This window comes from Coloeus monedula (assembly GCF_965178545.1).
Source record: "Coloeus monedula genome assembly, chromosome: 23".
Taxonomy (NCBI): Eukaryota; Metazoa; Chordata; class Aves; order Passeriformes; family Corvidae; genus Coloeus; species Coloeus monedula.
This window is the reverse complement of record NC_138803.1, coordinates 4,275,392-4,293,858: the sequence shown is the minus strand read 5'-3', so window position 1 is coordinate 4,293,858 and position 18,467 is coordinate 4,275,392. Positions and strand designations below refer to the sequence as shown.

Genomic DNA, 18,467 nt, shown 5'->3' with positions numbered 1-18,467 from the left:
CTCATTGAGTCCAAGGGAGATGGGAGAGGCATTTTCTAGCCCAGCTCTGTCTGAGCCTGGAATAAAGGGCTTTAAAAACCACCTCTGAAGTGATCTAACTGTGACTTCACGTCAGGAAAGGACTTATGTAAACATTGGATGTTCTCTTTAAATATTAAATTATTCTCTCTGGACAGACTTAATGAAGTCTGGTCCCAAAGCTTAACTTCTCCACCTGATTGGAGCCTGATCCTTAATTAGTTTCAGCAACCTCTTGGTTTGGGCATTATTGGGAAGACATTGTTAGGTCAGATCTGACTCCTGAATTAGATTTCCCATAAATATCAGCTGGTACTGAACTGAGGGCCAGTGGAAGTTAATGAAAATTCCCTTTCCACAGCACCCAGCAGCCACATCCTCTCCTTTCCCTGGGCACTGCTCAGGGCAGCACTGGTGCCATCTCCCCCTGCCCACCCAGACTGGGCCACCAGGGCCACCTCCTGCCCTGGGACATCCCAGCGTGTCCCAGCCCTGTTTCCTGCAGGGATCCAGGCAGGAATTCTCAGGCTCTCCCCTTGCAACGCAACCTCAGCAGCATCAATCTTTTGTGCTTTTTCATTTGTTCCATCGCTGCAGTAAATAAATAAATAAAATACTGCTGAATACAGAGAAAATAAACCAAATCACCTCCTTCATCTCATCTTGACTATCCCTTTGGGAATTGAATCGCTCCCTCTTCTCCCAGAAGAACACCCACACAGACTTCTCCACTCAGAAATATCCCTGCTGAATGGTCCCCCCTTGCCTGGCAAGCAGGACCTGTATTCCAGCCCAGAGATCTCTGGCTCAGCACCTCTCCAGGCAGAGAGCACTTGGTGGATTTGCTTCCCAGCTCCAAAGGGAGAAGAAGAAAGCAGGAGGATCCCGAGTTCAGCACTGTGGGCACACAGGGCTGGGACAGCAGTGCCAGCTCTGCTCACCCCCCAAAACCCAGTGCCAGTGTGGGGGCTGGAGGGGTGGGTAGCTGGCACAGCAACAGGACAGGACATTCACCTACCGAGCTGTCTCCCAAAAAATCCAACCATTCCTGTCACTAGGACCTGTCTGAGAGTCATTTTCTGCCTGCTCAGAGCAGCTCCCCGAGCACAGAGGGCACTGGGGCTCCCCACGGCTCTGCAGCAGTGCCCAGTGTCTGCCAGGTGCCCACAGGAGGCAGGAGCTGCTGGAATCGATGCTCCTGAGATGGGGATGAGGAAAAGTCACCTTCCTCCTTCTTTCGGCATCGGTTTTGTTCCCTCCTCCTCCTCTGAGCTGGCTCTGCTATGGCCAAGAGGTGCCAAGACCTACCTGGGGAGTGCAGCCACGGGACGCTGGAGGTCGGAGCTCTTCTCCCTCCTGACACCCCTGGATGCTCCTGCTGGTTCCCCTCCCTTTATAAACCCGTACAGGCACTGAAGCCACTCACCAGTGACCCTGTCCAGCTGCCTGGCCTGCATGGAAACGGCTTTCCCAGGCAGGGAATGTTGTTATCTGCACTGGAGTTTGCCGAGTTTCTCGTTTCCAGGCAGATCCCCTTTGCTCCCTCCCCAGCTTCTTCGGCTGTTCCCAGTGGTCCCACAGCTGAGGCAGATCTGCTGCTGCCTCAGTTTCCCCACCTCTAAGATAGAGAAATTCCTCTCTCCTGGCTTGTGTTTTTACATCCTGAGCCTGCAGGACAAGGTTTTTAGGATGTGAATGTCAATTATATTTCTAATTGTAATTGCAAATCACAATAATTTCAGAAGTTGCCACTTTGAGTCTTCAAGTGGCCCCTTGTCCCATCCTCACTGAGCCTGGCACTGATCCCCCTCAGGAACACAAACCCTGCACTGTCATCCCTCTCCAGACAAACGAGGTGCTGAGAGAGGGAGGGAATTGTGCAAGAACTCATCCGTGCTCTCCTGGGACCATCAGCCAGGAGCTGATGCCAGAGGCTTTGGGATCAGGCCAGGCACATCCCGGTGCTGTTCCTGAGGGAGTCTGGGAGCAGCCAGGTGAGGGGAAAACGAGTTGGGAAGCCATGAAATGCTCCTGCCTCAAACGGGATCCCTGTGAGATCGGGGAGCGGCAGCATTCCTGCCTGCCTGGGGAGGGATATCGGGAACAGCGGTTGCCCAGCCTGGGGATGCCATTTGCCACCTGGCCCCATCGCAGCCAGTCAATAGGACACGGGCACACCAGGTGTCACCAGGGGCCTGCTGCTGTCACAGCCGTCAATAACGCTCGATTGGGGCTGCAGCCCTCCCGAAAACCTCATGTCCAGCACTCAGGTGCTTCCCGGATCCCTGGGCATTCGCTCCGGCTTATCACCCCCTGTGCCATGGAAAGCTCCCAGAGACTCCAGCACAGCTTTGCTCCCTGCAAACCTCCCTGGGAATGCGGCAGAATGGAAAGGATGTCACCCACAAAATGTGGGGTTTTCCCCTCCCTTCTCTAAACAATTTGCACCAACCCCATCTGACAGCGGTTCCCATTTTAGTTGACTTTTCCAGTCCTTTTTTCGCATGGTGATGATGGATGCAGCTGACGAGTCAGCAGATGGTGCTGGGAAGTGACAAATTAGTTACCAAGAAAGGTCACTTTTCCAAAGCACTAAACTTTCCCATGTCTTGTCCTGCTGTCCCTCCAAGACGCGTCCGGCTGGCAGCTTTCCATCCATCTGGGATGGAGCCTTCTGCCTCGGGAAGGACAACCTTCCAAATCAAACAGAGGGATGAAAATTAATCATATCTGTATTAGCTGCGTGCAGCCTGCCAGCTTCACCTCTTAATTATGCAAGAGTGCTCTGACAGCAAGGAATCGTGGAGCTGGAAATAAAGGATCTGACTCCAGGTCTGGGAGCACCAGGGCAGGTGGGAGCAAGAGGCACTTCCTGCCTCTGGCTTGGCCCAGCCCATAAACGCAGCTTTTGGCACATCCTGGTTGCAAAACAAGGATAAATGAAAATAAAAAACTCCCAGCTGGAGGTCTCCCTGCCAGTGCTGTAATTCCAAAATTCCATCCTGCTGCATCCCTGGCACAGTTTGCAACCTGCAGCCCCCGAGACTCCCCTTTGGGCTCCAGTGCCAAGTGGCAGCAGAGGTTAGAGGCTCAACAAAAACATGATGTGCAGGATGGGCTTGTGTGCAGTTCTGCTTGTTCCTAAAGTGAAACGTTTGGAATAACTGGGAGTCGTTTTCCCAGGAAACTGGCACTGGAAGTGCAGCCCATTAGGCCTGGTACCAGCTGCAGTGTCAAGGAACAAGGGGCAGAACGAGCTGCCCGTGCCAGCAGCACGGAGCATTTGTCTCCATGTCTGTGCTTCCCCCTCCAAGCTGCTCCAGGCTCGGGGTGTTTGCCAAAGGGATGCAGGAGGGCAGGAGATCGGAGCCTGATGTGGAATTGGAGCCTGGGGAAAGCACCTGGGGGAGTGGGGAGGGCTAAAATCCCACCCAGGCAGGCACTGGGCGTCCCCAGCAAAGCTTCCAGTTCAGGGCTGAGCATCAGAGCTCCAAGAGCCACCAAGGGCCACATCCTCCTCTTCCTCCACATCCAACACTGCTTGGATGGAGCCGGGAATGGGGGACAGGACTTTGTGCAGGGCCAGTTGTTCCCACAGCCCTGCCAGACCCACCATTAGGCTTGCAAAAATCCCATCCCCTACTCCCAGTTCCCTTCCTGGAGCCCACAGGAATCCATTCTCACCCCACTCCCATGGAATTCTTTTTGCTTGGAGGCAGATGGGTCCAAAACCCTGCACAGGATTGAGGGGTTGCGGTCACACAGCGAGGGCAGAGTGGGAAGGAGCTCGTTTTGGGCTGAAACCTCCTTCTCCCAGCCCAGGCACATCCTGCAGCTGCTGCCCCTGCGTGGATGTGGTGCGGATTTCACAGGCTCCTGATGAATAAAGCACCAGTGGCAGATTTTAATGCCATTTTCCAAATATTAATGCCAGATACACCTTTGCAGAACCACAGGCTTAAAGCATGTGTTCATTTGCAGCGTGAATGTTTCAAGGGCCCGGATTTCCCCCTTCCTCTCCCCGTCCCACTTGGATTCCTCCCCACAGCTCCAGTATAAATCCAGGTAATTCCTGGCAATTCCTGGCTGGGTGAGGATCAATAGGAAAGATTCAGCTCCTGCTGACTCCCCAGACCAGTTCAGCTCCTGGTTCTGACAGCAAAGGATGATCTCAGATTAATGGGGAATTTGTCTCATGGAGTTTCTCCCTCTCCCACTGTGGAGGCTCCAGGGGCTGTGGGCACAGGGCAGGGCAGATGTGGGGAAGCAGGGGAAGGTTTGGGGGAGCAGCAGAGGGTCAGGAGCCTGTCAGGGGCAATGATCTCACTTCTACCTGTTCTTGTGGCCCCTCAGCACCTGCAGCTCCCAGAGCTCCCCCGAGGAGCAGCTCCATCCCAGCAGGACTGGGATTCACAGCCCAAAATTCACACCAAAGCCTCTCTGGAAAACCTGCCCTGAGGTGACCTGGGCACCCCAAAACTGGGGAAATTCTGCCTGCTGCCTCAGCTTCTCCATGGAAGTACAAAAGAGAGGGAAAATGGTTTTCTGGACAGAGCCTGGGTGGTTTTGGCTTCCCTACAAGGGCTGGAGGGGACAGGCACTGACCAAAATGTCCTATCCCATAACAATCTTCCACTGGAATTAACAAAAAAAACCCCAAAAAACCCACATTTTTAAAAACCCCTTTTTCTAATAAAACAAATGCGCTTATAAAAACTTTCTCTTGTCTCAAACAAGGAAAAAGAAATAAACAGGAGAAAAACATTTCCTTGCCTCGTTTCTCTACATTTTTGGTCACTTCTTTGCCACCCGCTCCCGGATCTGGAAGAAGTGAAGAGAGAAAGGAGAGGAGGTGAGAAAACACGACGGGATGCAGCTCAGCTGTTCCCATTTTGCTTTTCAAATCGGAGCCACCCGGTTTTCACTTGAGGGCTCAGGAATATTTTTAGGAATGGTACAAAATGCAGCCTCACGCCCAGGGAGGGGCAGTCACTGCATTGTCCCGTGGGGCTGGGTGATGTCCCTGGGCACCCCACTGTCCTTTTGGGGTGCTGTGACCCCAGGCAGGCGATGGGGGAGCACAGCCAAGCCCTGGGCTGAGCTCAGAGGCAGGGAAATCACTCAGATTTCAGCCGAAGAGATCCCTGCCCCGCTCACAGGGGATATTTATTCGATTTGATGAGTAGGAATTCAGCTTTTCCACACTCCAGGCACCCACTGACCTTTCATTGCCTCATTCCCTCCTTCCCCTGCCCTGTTCCCATATCAAACACCGGTGGAGCAGGTTAAGCACTACAAGACAACACCAAAGCACCAGGAAAAGCCCCAAATGCTTTTTGGGGGGCTGCTCACACCATCCCATCAGCAGGAGGAGGATGGGTGATATTCCTGCTCCCCCATGGGATGCCAAGTCCAGCCCTATGCAGGTGAAGGGCTCAGGTAAGGCCGGGCTGGCTGCAGGCAGGTGTTCCCCTGGGAAAGGGGAGGTGGGAGCAGCATCCAAGCACCGGGATCTGCAGGTGCTCACCAGGGACAGCGGCCACTCCTGTGCCTATCGAGGGGGACAGAGGGGCAGGGAAAACAGGCAGGGGGGAATAAAAGCAGGGAAAGGAAGGAGAGGGGGGACAGAAGGGCAGGGAAAACAATTGGAGAGGAAGAAGAGGAGGGAAAGAGAAGTGGGGGGAAGAAAAGGAGGGGGGAAAAGGAGAGGGGGAAAGAAAGGCAGGGAAAATAATTGGGGAGGAAGAGAAGGAGGGAAAGATAAAAGAAAGGGGAAAGAAAAAGAAAAGGGAAAACAAGCAGGGGGGAATAAAAGGAGGGAAAGAAAGAAGAGCAGGGACAGAAGGGGCCCAGCCGTCGCTGTGCTCAGCAGTGCCAGCTGCCAGCAGTTTTCCCAAGAGTGGATGATGCCCGATGCCCAGGATTTATTGATGCTCTCCCTGGAGTCTCCCTGTTCATCCCAGCACCCCTCAGCAATCAGGGGCCACAGAGGAGAAGGGTTCTGGCTCTCAAGGCACCAATTCATCCTGGGAGGAACAGGGAGGCAGAGTTGGATGGCTTTTGGAGTGAAAAAGAGACTCAGATGTGGCAGATCAACGAGCTCCCAGGTGAGGGATCCCGGGAGGGACCTGGGGACAAGGAACAGCAGCACATCCATCCCGGCTGGGGTATGGCAAAAAGATCTGCAGAGCCACTGGGGCCTGGGCAGCCAGGCCTGATCCCAGCACAGGGCTCACTTCTGATCAAATGCCCGTTTAATCCGTGGATATTTTGCTTAGGCGCGGAATAGCAACCTCAGCGAAAGCCTCTCAACCACAAAGGCTTTAGAGAGCTAAACTGTAAAGATTGGGAATTAAGGGGAATAAATATTAATGGAAGGGCTGGGAAAATCCATCATTTTTCCAGACAATCCTGCCTGTGCTCCTCTGCACGGGGCTGTGGCATTTACGGCTCTCTGGAACAGGAGCTCCACGTGCTCGGAGGGATCGCGCAGGGATGGAACTGTGGCACGAGCCACGCAGAGGCTGGAGAGAGCCCACATCCCACGGGAGAGGGAAAAGGGAGCCAGGACTGCCCAAGAAAAGGGTTGTTGGGCCAGTATGGGACTCAGCGTGCAGCAAACCCTGCGCCAGTGTCGGTGGCTGCGGGTCAAGCCCGGAGCGGCGCAGCCGGAGCCAGCGCCGTTACATAAAGGGCTGGAGAGCAGCCCGGCCTGGGCTGGATGGGAGAAATGAATCCAATTACAGGATGAAGGGCACAGGGAGAGGATGGACACATTTGGTCTGGAGCAAATCCCTAAAAGGCTTTAAAGCAGGGATGGCAAGAAGAGGACGAAAATGAATCGCGGTGCAGGACAAGCGGCCACCACCGAGAGGAGTTGGGGTCTTGGAATGTGGCAGGAGGCAGGAAGGGGGCTCTGCACCTGGCTGAGGGAAAAATACCACCAGGATGTGGCTCTGGGACACCAGTTAGGCTGTTCCTGGGGATGCTGGAGCGAGGAGCCAGCCCAGCCAGGCACCAGAGAACAGCCCTGCTGGAAAGAGGAAACAAGCAGGCAACCCCCAAATTTCCTCTGTGCTGATTCCCATAAAATTATAACCCAGCTGCCCGTGTCACAGCAGGCTCCAGACTTCCACTGAGAAAACCAAGGGCTTGTATTAGAAAGAGAAAAAAAACCAAATTGACCCAGTTATGACAAAACGAAGCAGCGCGTTCACAGTGTCACTGTGGAGGCCCATGAGCAGCCGCAGCGAGGCCCTCGGGAGTAGCAGGATTCCACTTCAGATGAGATTTACAAATTAAAAGAGCTGGATTATTTCTGTGTGCCTGAACCCCCTTTCCTGGCGGCTCAGACGGGCTCGAGCAGACACTGTAGGCTGAGGGGTGGTGCTGTGCACGTGCATTCCTTGGGAATTTGGGAAAAGCCTTTCCTTTGCCTCTCTGACTTTGCAGTCCAGCACCTGCCCCTGGTCAGGCAAAGGAGGAGAGCTGGACACAGATCCCTGACCCCCATCTCCCCTGGTAACTCCTGCCCAACACCTCAGAGAGCCCATAAACCAGCCCGAAATCCAGACTGGCTCCAGTTTGCAGACAGGAAGATCAGAGCGGCGTTTTTGCCATTGCCCCTGGCAGAGCACGACTCGCTCCAGGAACAGCCCCGGGAGCGGTGCCGGAGCTGCCGGGATTTGCCGGCTGTGCCGGCTGCTCCTCGCTGCAGGGCCAGGGGGACTGTCTTGCACACCTGCCCACTCTGCCACAGCCCCGGGTTGTCACCGAGGGAGAAGTGTTGACAGCACCACACGGAGCGGAGCGGGTTCGCAGCTGAGCCGGGATTGCTCAGCTCCTTGGCAGGGAAGTGATGGGGCCCAAAGAGCGCCTGTGTCTCCAAGGAAATCCTACAGCGCTTGGAGAGGCATTACCTGGATCAGCAGTGGGAGGAAAAGGCTGGGAGATGACAGAGCTTGCAAATACCAGGAGAAGAGGTTGGCGTGGGGGAGCTCTCCCCACATCCCAGCTGCTTTATGGCTTGGGGGGAGAGCCTGGAGCGGGATGGAGATGGAGAACCTGCATGGAAAACAGGAGCTTGGGTCCCTCCTGCTCCAATTTTGTGCACAAGAGACAGGAGACAGCCTGCTGTGCACTCTTATTTTTTGGGACAGAAGCAAGGGGACCTCCCCGTGCACTCCCTGCCCCTGCCCTGGGTGGGTGCCCGGGCACGGCCACTGAGCCACCGAGCCACCAGCCATGGCCAGGTAATCCCTGCTGGGGGAGGGCCGGCCCAGCGAACCCAATTGTAAATACATCAGTGTCCTCCTTCTCCCTGCCACACGTTTAAATCTATTTGATCCACTCTAATGGATTGATCTACAAGTTTGTGCACACACATCCTGCTTTGGACGGGCGGCTGGCAGCGCCTCGCCCATCACGGCCTGTCAGCTCTGCTCAGCCTCACCTCCAGCGCAGAGCGAATCCAATTACAGGATAAAGGGTTTTCTTCCCCTCCATATGGTCTCTATAACGCTCTGGCTTTATCTTGCCTTAACCCCTTTCCTGGCGAGGGAGCTCACAGCCCGGCCTAAGCAGCTCAGTGCCGCAGCCCTGGGTGGCTGCTATGTGATATGGGAAACGGGGTCTTCCCAGGGCACCCAGAGACACCTTCCTCCCTCTTTTCCTGCCCACTGAGGAGGAATGAGCCCCCACAGGAGGGAGATTCAGGGCAGCACTGGTTACAAAACCAGCCAGAAACACAGGAGTGAGCTCAGCCTCACAGGCAGCATCGTGCTCGCAGCCGGGGTTCACGGGGCTGTGCCTCAGCCCAGCACCACAAGCTCAGCACAGATGTTCCCTTCATGACTGATTTGTTGTGCTTTTGCATTTCCCTCCACCTTGCTCTGCCAGGTGTTCCCCAGGTGCCCCTGGGCAAGCAGCTCCTGTGCCTCCTGTGCCCAGCAGGGCTCCGGGAACCCAGCTCTGCCATGTGAGCTCTGCCTGTCGCTGATCCCTGTGAACCGAGCATGTCAGCTCTGTGCAGGCCGGTTATTTGATTATCATTATCATTCCTTGCTTTACACAGGACATGAAAGCCCAGAGCAGCTCAGGGCCCCCTCACGCCGCGCACGAACAAACAACAAACGAGAGACCATCTCAGCTCAAAGCGCTTGGCAAAGCAGCAAGACCTGCAAGGGGCAAGAAAAGCCTTTTCCTGAGGACAAACACAGAGGCAGCAGAGCTCTCCTCCCGCATTAGGCAGGGCCTGGAATTTGCTGTTGTCACAGAGTCAGCGTGGAAAACAACCGGGAGCTCTCCAGGAGAGAGAGCAGCCCATAAACTTTCCCCGCTAAGAGACACCAAATTAAAGCCATCTCTGCACAGGGCTGCGGCAGGAGCCCAGGTTGCATTCAGGACACGTCCTGGAGGGACCAGCCACCCTCACCGGTGTCATTTCCCTGCTCTGGGTTTATTCAAGGCCTTGGCCATTGCTCCGGCTGCGCTGACCTGCCCAGAGCTCTAAATCCAGCGGCCTCGGGGCAGTGACCCAAGGGGACGTGTCCATGAGGACAGCTGGGAGGGGACAGCCCTCTTACAGAGCACAGGTGACTCAGGCTTACCTGCTCCACAGGCAGCTCCCAAAAAGGGGAAGGGCCTGGTCCAGGTCTCATTGACGGTCCTGGTCCAGTTGTCCCTGTGAAAGGTGTCTGGGGACCACCCACGAAGCCAAATCTCCTCCACACTCAGCTGCCAGGGTGAGTGGAGAGGATCTGCTGAGCCACGAAAGGTCCCTCTCCCAAAAAGCGCAGCTGAGTGTTCCCCCAGCACCCAGACTCCGTGTCCCTCCTCCCCCCTCAGCTTCCTTTGCACCACCCTCAACTCTTGACTCTTTAGGAGAGGGCGGGACACCCCAAAGGGGTGCCAGGAAGGGATGGGAGGTGACAACTTTCCCATGGGATACCCATGTCCACATGCAAAACCTTAGAGAAGCACCAGAGCTTTGGGCTGCTGGTGGCACTGGTGGCGAGGGCAAAGTGTTTTTGAAGGTGGGGCATCAGAGTGAGATATTGGAGCTGGAGAGTCGCATTCTCCCATTGGAGTTGTGAGGGACACACTGGAACTGAGGTGGATGCACAGCTGGTTGTGTGGATTAGAATTTCTGGGCTCTCCTTTGGTATTCAACTCATTCTGCAACAACGTGCCCGATTTTTGTACATCTGGAGCCTGACCATGGCCAGGAGGGGCAGGAAATTCCTCCAGGGAAAGCTTTGTGAGGTGTAAGGCCATGGCACTCCTCTGCTTTCCACTCATGCCCTCAAGGAAGACCTGGAGCAGGAATTTCATGGTGAGATGATTCCAAGAGTCACATCCATCCTGTGGGGAGCCCTGGTCCCGGGGCACCTGAGGCTGGCGTGACCCACTTCCCTGCACCATGTCCTACTTCTGCTCCCGCTGCATCTCCGCAGGCGGATCAGGGATTAGGACACCATCCATCCCAACGCCCCCTTAGCCTTCCGCTCCCGGCCTCCAGCTCGGAGACGCTCCAGGCGTGCAGGAGACCTCATTCATCCCACAGGACAACGGGGACTTTTTCCATGGGCCGTGCCTTGGGGAGGGCAGCGAGGAGGAGGAGGCCCAGCTTACCTCGTTATCCGATCAGCTCCCTTAACGCCCCACATCCCCGGGATTAATGGAAGAGCTTCCCTAAGGCGCCTTAGGCAGGTCCCCTGGAGAAGGAACACCCATGACCCAGAAGGAGGAAATGGTGAAGAAGAACTTGGATGAGGTGGAGCGTTGGTGCTCCAAGCTGGCACTGGCTCTGCTGGGAAGGGTTTCCCGGGCTCGTGTGTGCTGGGATGGGGATCCCACACTCCGTGCTGAGAGCCTGGGAGAAGCTTCCTTCCATCCCTCTTGCTCTCGCAGGCTGGGCTGGTCTCTCTGCACTCCCTGGAGGGAGTTCAGGACATCAGCGCTGTCCTTTGCCCCAAGGCACAACCAGGGGTGTGATCAGGTTCACACAACCAAGAGCCCTGCCCCAAAACGCTACATTTCCCAAAAATTTACCAACTGCATTACCTTTGGGATGGGGAGTGGCTTCCTCTCCTACCTTTGCCCAGCTCCAGGCCCTTGGCTGTGTCAGCAGAGCCTGGATTTTGGATGGGGACACCCAGCAGCCCCCACACTGAGCCAGACACCCGAAACAGAGCCCAGCCAACAGCTCAGACCCACAGAGCTCAGTCCAGTCCTCCCCCAGGGACCTCCCCAAGTGGGGCAGAGCTGGCCACTCCCCAGTCCCCAGGTGGTCTCACAGAACCCTTCAGCCACCCAGGGACACCCCAAACCTGTGACACACCGTGGGCCCCAGCACAGCCCCATTTCCACGGCAGCCACTCCCAAACTCCCCACTGCTCCTCCCACCTTTGCCCCTCTTCCCAAGGGCTCCCCACCCCATCCCTTCCTGCCCCCTTAAACAACATTAAACACTTAATGGCAATTAATACGCCTTAATGCAGGTTTTGGGGCCAACTGGCTGCTTAGAGGGTGCTTAAACCATCAACCCCTCTCAATCCCGTTGCCCTTGTCATACAAAGTTAGCCGAGCCCCTCATCAGCCTCCCCCCTCCCTCGAGGAGGCCGGAGGGTATAAAACCACCCCGGGGCGCGGCACCGCCAGCCCCCAGCGCGGCGCAGGGCAGGGCACCACCTCCATCCCCTCACCTTTTGCTGCTCCTCGTAATTCATTCATTTTTGTAGATCGGAGGGGAATCCTCTCACTGCGCGTTTTCCGCATTGGGAGGGGGTGGGGCTTCCCTTTTTTTATTAATCAGGGTCAAAACGCAATTCATTGCAGAAAAACCCCTCCGGCAGAGCAGCTCCCGTAGCGAGGGCAGGATGAACGGGACGGAGGGGATCAATTTCTACGTGCCTATGTCCAACAAGACAGGGATAGTGCGGAGCCCCTTCGAGTACCCGCAGTACTACCTGGCCGATCCCTGGAAATACAACCTCGTGTGCTGCTACATGTTCTTCCTCATCTCCACCGGCTTCCCCATCAACTTCCTCACCCTCCTGGTCACCTTCAAGCACAAGAAGCTCCGGCAGCCCCTCAACTACATCCTGGTCAACCTGGCGGTGGCTGACCTGTTCATGGCCTGCTTTGGCTTCACCATCACCTTCTACACCGCCTGGAACGGCTACTTCGTCTTCGGCCCCATGGGCTGTGCCTTGGAGGGATTCTTCGCCACGCTGGGAGGTAAGGGCTGGAAATGGGGGCTTGGGGCTTCTTTCTCCAGGGCTTTGGGAGACTGGTTCCAACCCTTCGTGGCACTGCTGGGGTGTGAAGCATCGTTCCCCCTCATGTGGGGCTCACCCTGCTCTTAAAACTGGGGAGGAAAACAGATTTCTGCATGTTTGACCTCCTCCATGGCATCGTGGCAGGGAAAGGAAGCCTGGGAAGGGATCCTTGTTTGCAGGATCCAGCCTGGGGTCACCTGGCCCTGCTGGTCACTGGGGTGTCGCACCAAGACCTGCCAGGGATGACCGCAGCATGTTCCTGAATCAGCGCCAAGCAGCTCGGACCAAGCACAGGCTTGGACTTGATCGGGGTCTTTTCCCAACTTTCACAATTCCATGATTATTTCTTTGCCCAAAGGCTTCCCTTTTTGGGGAAATGGAGGGTTTAGAAAGGGAAGAGAAATCCCTCAGGAAGGGAACCCCACGGAAGAGCTCCAGGCAGGGAGAGATGAGAGAGCTCAGAGCTTCTCCAGGAGAGAAGGAAGGGGAGGAGGATGCAGGGGGGTTCCCAAGCTCCCTAGGGATGGCTCAGCTCTTTCCCAGCTGCACCAAATTTGGGTGCCCTTGGGATTTTCCTCAAGGCATTTCTCAGGGACACAATTACCGCCAACACTTTGCCCTGTGGAAAAACAGGGAAAATTCACTCGGCAGCCAGAGCCCACGCAGCCAGCCCTGCCCACGCCACACCTCGTGATGGATCTGACAGCCAACAGTCCTGGTTGGAGAGATCCAGAGCCACCACGGGGACTTTGCTTTCCTTCCCCTAAACGGGGCCACTTCCCACAATGACGCTGCTCTGAAAATACACATTTTAAAAACATGGATATCCTGCCAAAATCACAGCTGCATGTCCTGATCCAAGCCAAGGAGCAAAGAAAGGCTTGGTTTTGGGGTCAGAATACCCCAAAGTCTGCCCCATCCCTGCTCAGCGAGCCTCTTGTACCTCTCAGAGGAGGAGGAGGCTCCTGTTCCCAGGGAAGGAAGCTGGCTGGGAAGCAGCGGCTGTGCGAGCAGCAGGTCCCCAGCGAATCCCAGCACAGGGTGTCGTTATCAGCAGCTTATCACAGCTGGGGGCATTAGCAGGCTTACAGCACCAGCTAAACGCTCCCAAATCCCCTGAAGTTTAATTATCCCTCATAAATACATGTGCACGTTTGCCCACCCACGCAGCCTCCCCTCCCTGGGCCTCCCCCTGATCCAGCGCCAGCGGAAGGCTCGTGAAATGCACATTTAAAGGAATCAACAGGTTTGGAGGCATCTGGCAGCATTGCTGGGAATTGTGCTTCCCCACGCCCAGGTGGGATTCACCCCCTTGATTCTTAATTTATTGAAAACCCCACGGTGATCCCTCCTCTGTCCTGAGCATCCCCTCAGCTCCCAGAGCTTTTGCACGTTTCGGGTGGAGGATTCCCAGTTATTTAGCAGGATGCTGCTTATCCCACGCCGATCCCCAGCTCCCTCTGCTCTCCTCTGCGAGCACCAAGGGAAGGTGGGGCCCAGAGGGGCTCTGACCACTCCGTGGGCTCTCCTTCTCCTCCCCGCAGGCCAGGTCGCCCTGTGGTCCCTGGTTGTCCTGGCCGTCGAGCGCTACATCGTCATCTGCAAGCCCATGGGCAACTTCCGCTTCTCTGCCAGCCACGCCGTGATGGGCATCGCTTTCACCTGGATCATGGCCGTTTCCTGTGCTGCCCCGCCGCTCTTCGGCTGGTCCAGGTGAGTCTGAGGATCCCCAGCAGCTCCTGGATCCCTCCATCCACGCAGAGAGCAGGTGGCTCCTGGCAGGGAAGCGCTCGGCCTCGGAGGAGGGAAATGAATGCCCCGTTCCCATGGGAGAGAGGGAGCGTCACAACAAGCTGGGACTGCGCGCTCGAGCGCACCCAAACCACCTGTGCCACCCTTCCAGCATCCCCCATCCTCAGGGAATTCCATCCCTGTTGCCCCCAAGGAGGGTCCCGGAGCAGATCCCGACCTTTCTCCCTTGCCAGGTACATCCCGGAGGGGATGCAGTGCTCCTGTGGGCCCGACTACTACACCCACAACCCCGACTTCCACAACGAGTCCTACGTGCTCTACATGTTCATCATCCACTTCATCATCCCCGTCATCGTCATCTTCTTCTCCTACGGGCGCCTCGTTTGCAAAGTCCGGGAGGTAACGGCCGGAGGGGACCGAGGGGGGCAGGGCAGGCGGCTCGGGCAGGACGGGGGATGTGGGCCAGGGGTGGAAAGCTGCCCCTCACCACCCTCTCTGTCCACAGGCAGCTGCCCAGCAGCAGGAATCGGCCACGACTCAGAAGGCAGAGAAGGAGGTGACGCGGATGGTGATCCTCATGGTGCTGGGCTTCATGATGGCCTGGACGCCCTACGCCGTGGTGGCGTTCTGGATCTTCACCAACAAGGGCGCCGACTTCACGGCCACGCTGATGGCAGTGCCTGCCTTCTTCTCCAAGAGCTCCTCCCTCTACAACCCCATCATCTACGTGCTCATGAACAAACAGGTGAGATGCCCCGGGGCTGAGCAGCACATCTGGGGGCTCCTGGGGCACGTTGCTCCTTCCCAGAAGGGGTTGGATCTCAGTCCATCCAGGGACTCCTGGTCCTGCAGCACGTCCCTACTGGCCCGCCAGTGCCACCATTCTCATTTCTCTCCCTCCCCAGTTCCGTAACTGCATGATCACCACAATCTGCTGCGGCAAGAACCCCTTTGGGGATGAAGACACCTCCTCCACCGCATCCCAGAGCAAGACCGAGGTCTCCTCTGTCTCGTCCAGCCAAGTATCACCTGCATAGACCATGGACAGTTTGAACTGGGGTGACCTGCCGAGCTCAGGGACCCAGACAGACGCCCCACAGCCACTCCCTTGTGCCCCGGCCCCATCCCCTGCAGGAGAATTTAGCTGTGCCCGTCCTGCCGTAGCGTCCCCCGCGCAGACCCCACCCCACACATCCACAGGGACCCACACGTGGCACTCTGAGCTCTGCCACTCTGAGCCCGGGGAGCCCAGGGCCCTGCCCCAGCTCCCAGGAGCACGTCACCTCTGGGGGACTGTCCCTACCTGTCCCCATTGGGTTCAAACAGCAGCGGTCGGTGGGGACCCCCAAACCTTTTCCTGCCTGAGCCCCACTCCCCACCAGCATCGCCCTTCCCTGGGCTCCAGGGGCTGGCTCAGGAGCATCCAGCCCTCTTTTGCAAAAATCTGAATATTCTGGCAAAGCCCCAGGAGCAGGACCCTGTGGCCGGGGTGGCCCCACCTGCCCCTCACCAGGGCACGAGCCCAGGGCTCTCCGGAGCCGCGCTCCCGCCCAGGGATTCCCAGCAGGAATCGATTCCCGCAGTCTCTATAAATCAACATAACAAACGGAGCCACGAGCGGGCTCCGCTTCCAGCCCGACTCCCTCTATCCCCAAGACAACACTGTAGATATATTTTTTTGTCTTGGAACCTGTAAATATTTGCTCATGTCCTTTGAAGTCTCTATCCCTCTCAGCCCTTTCCTTTCTCCTCCTCTTCCCGATTCCGAGGCAGGGAAATCCCCTTCCACCTCTGCTCTGGCTGGACAGGCACAGCCAACCTTGGAGGGTGGGGCTGGGACCGGAGCGCTTTCCTGTACATATTTTATAAATAAATAATCTCGTATCAGCACAAGGACGTCTGCAGTCAAGGAGTAGGGATTAAAAAAAATAAGAAATAAACAGAAGCAGCACAGAGAAAAACACAGATGCTCAGTCCTTGTCCTTTCTCTTGGGCTCTGGGGACAAGATGTTGGTGGCCAGCTGGGGGAACACGAAGCTGCTCTTGGAGACACAAGCCTGGAGCTGTCCCAAAAGCCGTGGGATGGGGGATCTGTGGGTGACACCATCCCCACAAGGTGACAGCCCCGTCAGCTGGAGCGCCAAAGGTGTTTAGAGGCAAAAAGAGACAGACAGGGCACAGCCCTCGCTGCCCGGCCGCTGGTTTCTATCCTTTAATATTTAAGGTTTTCCCGTGTAGCCTTAAATGAAGCTTCAGCTGAGAGCTTCTCATGGAGTTTGAGTTCCCCTTCCTGCAGGGCCCTTCCAGGCAGCATCGGGATGGAATTGGCAGAGTCAGGGAAAAATTGTTCCCTGTGTCAGGGAATTCGTTCTGGAGTGGCTGGAGAGCGATCCCGGTGTCATCGCTGCCAGAACCTCGCCCTCCTCCCCTCCCTGCTCAGCTCACACCTGCCCTCTCCAGTGTTTTCCCTCCTTTTTGGGTCCAAAGCAACCAAAACCAGCGGGAAGCCCCTGGGATGGGAACACAGGGATAGGAACCACCTTTTGCCCCAAAGCAGCAGGGCCTGGGGAGGGGGAAGGGGGCAGCCCCAGGCCCGGCTCTCCGGGCACCCTCCTGTCTCTGCACCCACCCAAATTCGGGGTTCCCAGCCAGGATTGCCCCGGAGCAGCTCCCACACCACTCCTGCTGTGCTGAATAATTCATGGCCACTCTGCCCATCCCGGGAGCCTCTTTTCCTTCCCCACAAAGCCCGAGCCCGTTTCCTTTTGTTCCTTTAGAGGCACTGGGGCTGTTTCATGGCGAGCAACCGAACGTGTGGAGGAGCCCTCGGCATCCCTTACCTCCCCCCGGACTCCGGAGTAAAAAGTGTTCCAGGAACAGAGCCCTGGGCCCCCTGAACGGGCCTGGCCGTGTATCCCCCGTGTTTGGGATTGTTTTTAAATGCTGCAGCTCTAGCCCGGGGCTGCTGCCTGTGGCTGAGGCGCAGCGATGCTGGGAGGACCCCCAGGGAATCCACCAGGAATCCACAGGGAATCCACCAGGAATCCACACGGCCCTGGGTGAGGATAAGAGCAGTCTGTGATCCCTGACAGGGAATTCTGGGGAGCCTGCGGGTGGGCTGAGGCTTTGCAGCCGAATTCCCATGGGAAAGAGAGGCAGGGAGCAGAGTCCAGCCCCGTGGTGCTGCGGCAGATTCCGGCAGCGATTCCAGCAGCAATTCCAGCAGCGATTCCTCCTGGCTGTTCCCACCTGCACTGCCCATCCAGCTGCTCTCCAGATGTGCCACTGCCCACACCACCATGGAGAATTAACCCCAGCAGAACAGTTTTACCTCCATGGTGCATCTCTCCCGCTGCAAGGGACGTTCCCAAGGTGGATCCTGCCTGGAGTGTGCCCAGGATGGAGTGAAGAGGGGATGGAGGTGTCCAAGGAACGCCTGGATGTGGCACTCAGTGCTGTGGGCTGGTGACAAGGTGGGGATCAGCCACAGGTTGGACTCGCTGATCCTGGAGGGCTTTTCCAGCCTCAGGGATTCTGGGATCCTGTCGCTCTCAGCAGTGCAGGCAGGTTGGGCTCATCCATGGTGCAAAGGAGCTGCTGTGTCTGGAAGCTTCGATGGGAGTAGAAAAATAAACCTGTCCTGAGAGAGGGACCCGTCTGCAGCAGCCGCTGAGGATGATGACGGAACTCATTCCCCTTGAACAAATCCCTAAAAAACCCCAAAATATCCAAGCTCAGAATCGATTTCTTCAAACCATGGGGGCAGGGGAGGAGCAGCCACCAGACAACCAAAAATCCAAACCTCACCCAGCCCAACAGACCCAACCCTTCCATGGCACAAAGCATCTCCTTCTTTTCCATGGATGTATCCGGACACTGCATTTGCAACCAGCAGGGCCCATCCAGGCACCACCTCCCCAGAGCAGGCACCACCACCTGCTCCAGCGCCGCTGGCCTGGCCCTGCTGCCACCAAAATTCAGATGCAAGCTGAGGAAAGCAGCCAGACTCATCCAGGGAACTGAGACAGCTGGAATCTGGGGCCCAAAGGGCACTTCAGTGTCTGACTCCCATCCATCCTTCTGCAGCTGGGATCGTTCCTCCTCATCCCAGCACTGCCGTCAGCTGGTTTAGGAAAAGTGCAGTAATTGGCTCAATTCATTTTAAATCAGTTCTCGTTTGTGCAAGCAGCACTCAGGGAAAAGCGGCTCGGAGTTAATAACATCCTGATTTGGAGCATCCGCAGGGATGAGGAGGGGAGTCTCAGTGAGGAGCTGCTCTTGGTCTTTGCCCCACAGCCCTGGGCACAGACAGAACCCCAAAAAAAGGAGCAAACCAGGGTCCTGGCCCAGTGCTGTTCCCCACAATCCTCATCCTGCCCAGGGCTGACCCCTCCAGGCTGGAATGGCACTGCCTGG

The 18,467-nt window shown here is 56.6% G+C and overlaps 1 protein-coding gene across 1 annotated transcript; it reads left to right on the top strand.

The window, feature by feature from the left end:
- Window positions 1–11,897: 11,897 nt before the first annotated feature.
- LOC309581375 (green-sensitive opsin) lies at window positions 11,898–15,088 on the top strand (the record flags this gene model as incomplete). The annotated part of the gene is made up of 5 exons (XM_082295954.1): window positions 11,898–12,258; window positions 13,844–14,012; window positions 14,285–14,450; window positions 14,557–14,796; window positions 14,957–15,088. The coding sequence occupies 5 exons, from the start codon at window positions 11,898–11,900 to the stop codon at window positions 15,086–15,088; spliced, it is 1,068 nt and encodes a 355-aa protein (XP_082152080.1).
- Window positions 15,089–18,467: the final 3,379 nt, after the last annotated feature.